The sequence below is a fragment of the Castanea sativa genome, chromosome 6, assembly GCF_040712315.1.
Source record: "Castanea sativa cultivar Marrone di Chiusa Pesio chromosome 6, ASM4071231v1".
Taxonomy (NCBI): domain Eukaryota; kingdom Viridiplantae; phylum Streptophyta; class Magnoliopsida; order Fagales; family Fagaceae; genus Castanea; species Castanea sativa.
In genome coordinates this window covers 33,460,937-33,467,325 of record NC_134018.1, presented here as the reverse complement: position 1 = coordinate 33,467,325, position 6,389 = coordinate 33,460,937, and the positions used below count along the sequence as shown (strand labels likewise).

The window sequence follows — 6,389 nt, the reverse complement described above, 5'->3', positions numbered from 1 at the left end:
TAGTTCGATATGTCCAAAGGACATGTGGCAATTCTTCCACCTATTTTACCTTGGCATCATCCAACCTCTTCTTGAGCCCATTCACTATTACTTTGTTGACAGTCTCGGCCTGTCCATCCCCTTGTGGATAAGCCGGGGTGGAACGCCCAAATCATAACAGTATCTCCTAAAGGCCTTGCTATCAAATTGAAGGCCATTGTCTGAGATGAGGATATGAGGAATTCCAAATTTGGTGATGATATTTCTCCAGACGAACTTCTTTGCATCCGAGTCCTTGATATTTGACAATGGCTCAGCTTCAACCCACTTAGTGAAATAATCTGTGCCAACCAACAACCATCTCTAATTCCCCGCTGCCTTAGGGAAGGGTCCCACAATATCCAAGCCCCACAGAGCGAAAGGCCAAGGACTGGTCGCACTTTTTTACATACTCTTGTGCTTCTCTCTGCATATTTGGACATCAATACTCTTGGGTTAGTGCCCTGTGAGATAAATATCTACCTCATGTGTGGTTTCCACAAATTCCTTCATATAATTCTTCCAATTGTAACTCAGTTACTTTAGGGTGTATACACAACAGGTATGGTCCAGAAAAAGAACGTTTGTACAGCTTTTAGTCCTCGGATAACCAGAACTGAGGAGCCTTTCTACGCACTTTGTCAGCTTCAGACCTCTCTTCTGATAAGACATCTTCTTTAAGGAACATCACAATAGAGTCCATCCAACTAGGCCCTACTTGAGTTTGATGAACACAGACTGCATTCCAATTCATCTCATTAGGTTTACACAAGTCTTCCACCAAAATAACTCGAGGTAAGCTCTGTGCCAAGGATGTTGTTAATGTGGCAAGAAAGTCTGCATGGGTATTTTTGCTTTTGGGGATTTGCACTAAGATGAAAGACTCAAACTTTAATCGTAAATGCCTAACCTGGTTTAAATAATCCTGCATCCTCAGATCCTTGGCCTCCAGCTCCCTTACTACCTGGCCTACAACCAGCCTTGTATCCGAGAACATCTCTACCATTTTTCCTCCCATATTTTGAACCATGGTCATCCTTACCAAGAGAGCCTCATACTTAGCTTCATTATTTGTGGCTGAGAAGTTCAACCTCAAAGATTTCTCAATCACGATCCTCTCCGAAGAGATTATCACCAGCCCCACTCCTGATCCTCTTTGGTTTGCAGCACCATCCACATACACTTTCCATAGCAGAGGTTCCTTTAAGGAGATTGTGCCAAATGATTTTTCATCCATGTCTGACATCTTGGCATTTTCTTCTAACGAGGGCTCAGTGAATTCAGCCACCAAATAGACAAGGACTTGGCCTTTTACAGAGGTGCGAGGTATATATTTGATATCAAAAGCTCCTTGGATGGTACCCCATTTAGCAACCCTTCCCGTGTAGTCGGTACGTTGAAGTATTGATTTAAGCGGAAGTTGAGTTAAAACAACAACTGTATGGGATTGGAAGTAATGAGGAAGCTTACGCGTAGCATGCATCATTGCTAGAATAGCTTTTTCCAACAGTAAATAGTGCACCTCGGCCTCATGTAATGACTTTCTCACATAATAAACCAGCCTCTGTACACCACTGTCAACCCTTATTAGCACCAAACTAACGGCATGACGAGCCATAGCAATGTAGGCGAATAGAACTTCATCCACCTCGGGTCGAGACATAACAGGCGGCCGAGAAAGATATTCCTCAAGCTGCTGAAAGGCTAAAGCGCACTCTTCGGTCCATTCAAATCCCTTCCACTTATTCAACAATTGGAAGAAAGGCCTGCATCTGTCTGCAAACCTAGAGATAAACCAGTTTAAGGCAGCAGTCATCCCCGTTAACTTCTGAACCTCTTTGGGATTCCGAGGTGGCTGCAAGCTGTTAATTGCCCTAACCTGCGTAGGGGTAACTTCAATTCCACGATGAGTGACCATATAACCTAGAAATTTACTTGATCCCACACCGAAGGAACATTTAGAAGCATTAAGGCACAGCTTGTGTTTTCTTAGTATCTGAAAGGTGTCTCCTAAGTCTCCCACATGCGCGGACGCCATTTTACTTTTCACTACCATGTCATCTACATAGACCTCAACAATTTTACCTAGTTGTGGCTCAAACATCCTAGTCGTCATCCTTTGATAAGTAGCCCCTGCATTCTTTAAACCAAAGGACATTACCTTGTAATGATAATTTCCTGTAGGAGTGACGAAGACTGTTTTCTCTTGATCACCCAAAGCCAAAGGTATTTGGTGATAACCTTGAAAAGCATCCAGAAAGCTCATCCGAGGATGCCCAACAGTGGCATCCACCAATTGATCTATACGAGGTATTGGGAAAGGATCTTTGGGACAAGCCTTGTTCAAATCTGTGAAGTCTACGCATACTTTCCACTTCCTATTCTTCTTTTTCACTACTACTGTATTAGCGAACCACTTAGGATAAAAAACCTCCTTGATAGCTCCAGCCTGTTTGAGCTTGATCACCTCTTCTTTGACAGCCTCGGAATGCTCCTTGGATGAACACTAAGGTGGTTGCTTCCTCAGTACCACAGACGGATTGCCGTTCAGACGATGGCAAATGAAGCTTAGATCCACCCCAGGAGCCTCATAAGAGTTCCAGGAAAACACATTAATATTTTCTTTCAGGAACGTCAACAACTTTTCTTTCTCCTGAGGAGGAAATTGAGACCTGACCTGAAAATACCTCTCCGTATCATTATCTATTACAATTTTTTCCAATTCTTCACATTATGTCCCTTCTGCCGTAACGCCAACTGATGTTGGCTCTTTTGATTACTACAAACTCTACTTGGTTGACATCGAAGACTCTGTCTCAGTTTGATGCCTAACGGCAGCCACCATGCACTGCCTGGCCATAGGTTGGCTGCCCCTCTACTCTTCCACCTGGCCACTTGACGGATATTTTACCTTCAAATGCAAGGTAAAGGAGACAGCTCCCATGGCATGAAGCTAGGGTCTTGCCATGATGGCTGTGTAGGGGGAAAAAGCATCCACCACTATGAAGTTTACATCTACTATCTTCGTCCCAATTTGCACTGGTAGTTTGATCTGACCCATTGATATAACTACTTTCCCATCGAAACCTACTAAGGGTGAATCATAATTGGTTAAATCCCTCAGTTTCAGCCCTAAACCCTTATACAGATCAGGGTACATAATTTCCGCCCCACTACCTTGATCAACTATCACTCGCTTCACGTCGTATCCTCCTATCCTGAGGGTAACCACTAATGCATCATCATGTGGTTGTAGAGTACCAGCCTTATCATCATCAGAGAAACTCAGCACTAGTCGGCCCTCCGTCCTACTCCTCTTGGGTTCGGGGTAGCATTCCTTTCAAGTGGTTGGGCTACGGATATTACCTAGAATGGTGGAAACTAACTCTTCCTGGTGTGGCGAGAATAACATTGATTATGCCTAGAGGTGGTTTTGAAGAAGTATCCCTCTGAGATCCTGACCCTGCTTGGCCTCCCTGTCCAATGGGATGGTATATGAATTGCTTTAGCTTACCTCCTCGTACTAGCTACTCCAAGTGACCCCACAGAGCTCTACAATCCTCTGTAGTATGCCCTCGCTCCTGATAGTATTGACAATGAAGGCTTTGGTTACGCCTCGTGGGATCCCCTCCCATTTTGTTTGGCCATTGGAAAAAAGGTTCATTCTTGATTTTCTCCAAGATTTGATGCACTGGTTCTCGAACAACAAGTTAATTGCTTCTGGTGTTGCAGTAACCCCAAACTGCCCAAAAAAATCTCGCTGAGGACGATTATTGTTGAACTGGTCCGACCTGAAGTCCCTCTTATCCTGAAAGACCACCTTCCCCTTGCCTTTACCTAATTGTATATCCTCCTCGACCAGCTTATACTTGTCAATGCGGTCCATAAGCTGGCGTACATTATGAATTGGCTTTCCTATTAGTGATTTCCTCAAACCATGCTCGGCAGGCAAGCCGACCTTGAAAGTTCTTATGGCCACATCATTGAAATTTCCATCAATCTCATTGAACATCTCCCAGTATCTGTCTGAATACGTTTTCAAAGTTTCTCCTTCTCGCATAGTCATAGACAACAAGGAGTCCAAGGGACGAGAAACCCTACTACACGTAATAAAGCGGGATCCAAATGCCCGGGTAAGTCCCTTAAAAGAATCAATAGAACCCGCCCCCAGGCCGTTAAACCATCTCATTGCCACAGGTCCCAAACTGGATGGGAACATCTTGCACATCAAAGCTTCATTCTTGAAGTGTACGGTTATCCTCTGGTTGAAATTGCTCACATGCTCTACAGGGTCTGTTCGTCCATTGTATATGGTGAACGTTGGTTGAGTGAACTGCCGAGGAAGTTTACCCTCTTCAATACTACACGTGAAAGGTGATTTAGCAATTTGGTTCAACACCCTGTTCATAGCGTCATTTCCTAGGCCTTTGCAAGACAAACTTTTATTTCTGCGGCCACAGGGGCTGTCCCCTTCACACGGAAATGACTCACTAGAAGGAGTCCTTGATCTGGGCCTATAGTTGCTGTCTCCATCATCGCCATAAGAGGGGTCAGAAGTGGAAGGGGTTCGTTTTCGCCGCTCATGGCGTAGCTTCCTCTTCAAATGATCAATCTCCAGCTGCATGGCTCTAGCACGCTCTACATGAGAGGCACGACTCCCATTCAATGATTGACTCCTGCTAGTATGGGTGGTATGCACACTCCCCTCCCGGTCTCTGCCTCGCTCAAGATTGAGGGAATGCTCCTAACGTTGGGACCCCATAGACTCTGCTTGGTAAGGACCTGAACCTACCATTGCTGAACGTTAAACTCAATCAAACATCAAGATTTCTCACAGATGGCGCCAATTGTAAGGTCACAATTTATACTTAAGTCCAATAATAAGAAGGGTAAAGGCCCAAAGAGCCCAATATAATAAATTTGTAGAGAGTTGATTCAAAATCTAGTTTCTTATGAGCTTAGCTAACTACGGTAGTGGCCCAAGATCACAAAACAATAATGATGGACTGGTTTGTATGATGAAAAATTGTCCTTGGACTCAAGCCGAGAAGCTTGTTCTTATATTTCTCCTTTCTTAAAGACAGATTACAAATATTCAATCTACAGTGTTTTCTCTCTTTTTTCCCTGATCCCCTTCCTTTGGGGCTTTCCTCTTCCTTTTATACTTCCCTTTCTCCTCTCTTTACTCTCCATGTATGGATTAGATTACCGGTCAGGATACTTGTCCCATTAGCCCCTTCCTAAAGTTTTTGAAGGCAGCTATAAAGCTGAGCTCTGCTACTCAGGCATCACTTCCTCATTAATGCGGTCAAAGAGTTAGCTGCAGAGCATTCAATGCGGAGGAAGCAGCTTTTTCTTTAGATATTACATGGCTTTCCTTTGTCCTATGCCCCTGTGTTGCACATCCTTATCAACTGAGTCTCATGGGACATTGCCTCTGGATGGCAGATAACTCATTCCGACTTCTACTTTGCTAATCCGACGAGATATTCCTCTTCGGACCAACTTTTCGGATGATCACGATCAGACTTTGTTTTTCTATAAATTAACACAAACCCTTAGTAAGATGTTTACCCATCCTCGGACTACTTAATGTCCTCGGCCTGGGCCTCAGGCCCAATATGCATATAAATATGCACTCCTAGGCCCATCTCCTCCCCCCCCCCCCCAACACACACACACATATATATATTGAAGCCAGTATAATTCATATTATTTAGAGATCTAAATTGTTCAAACAAAATCTATAAAATTTATGGGTAAATAATTTTGGAATATGGCTTGACTTGACGAAATAAAATTATATGTATTTTTACTTACTTTTAATGATAAGTAGTGTTACACATGAACAACTAAAATTTATTATCTCAAAAAAATATTAAATTTACCCACTTATGTACCATAAAATATATGTTCAACATAATTAATGGTCTACCATAGATCGAAACAAAATTTCACCATCATATTTGGAAAAAAAGATCAAATCAATTTTTTTTTTCTTCTATAAATACAATAGAATTTTAAATTTATTGTGTCAATTCCATAAGAATTGCTCTTTGTAATTAGTCAAAACACCAACGTTGATAACATTAGACTCAAAACACCACCCTTGATAACATGACCCTATCATAATTTCTCTAATGCCCAAAAAAGAATAGATATCTTTCCTTTTTCTTTTTTTCTTTTTAAAGTACAGATAGAGATCTTTTTAATTCACCTTAATTCATTCAACAACATAACAATTGAAGGGTATATAGAAATAAACAGAATACAAATCGGTTTTTTTTTTTTTTTGGGTGAAGAATTTGCTGTAAATTAAGTTGCAGCAACTCTTGCAAAAATGCACATATATCAATACCTCAGATGGACTC

General features: G+C 42.2%; 2 protein-coding genes across 2 annotated transcripts; both read right to left on the bottom strand.

Annotated features, from left to right (window-relative positions):
• Nucleotides 1-613: 613 nt before the first annotated feature.
• Nucleotides 614-1,681, bottom strand: LOC142639823 (uncharacterized). The gene has a single exon (XM_075813961.1). The coding sequence runs from the start codon at nucleotides 1,679-1,681 to the stop codon at nucleotides 614-616; it is 1,068 nt and encodes a 355-aa protein (XP_075670076.1).
• A 1,290-nt stretch (nucleotides 1,682-2,971) lies between these two features.
• Nucleotides 2,972-4,642, bottom strand: LOC142639821 (uncharacterized). Its single transcript, XM_075813960.1, has 3 exons — nucleotides 3,560-4,642; nucleotides 3,385-3,494; nucleotides 2,972-3,236 (listed from the first exon to the last, which is right to left on the bottom strand). Exons 1-3 carry the CDS (start codon nucleotides 4,640-4,642, stop codon nucleotides 2,972-2,974), a joined length of 1,458 nt encoding a protein of 485 aa, XP_075670075.1.
• Between the last annotated feature and the right edge of the window lie 1,747 nt (nucleotides 4,643-6,389).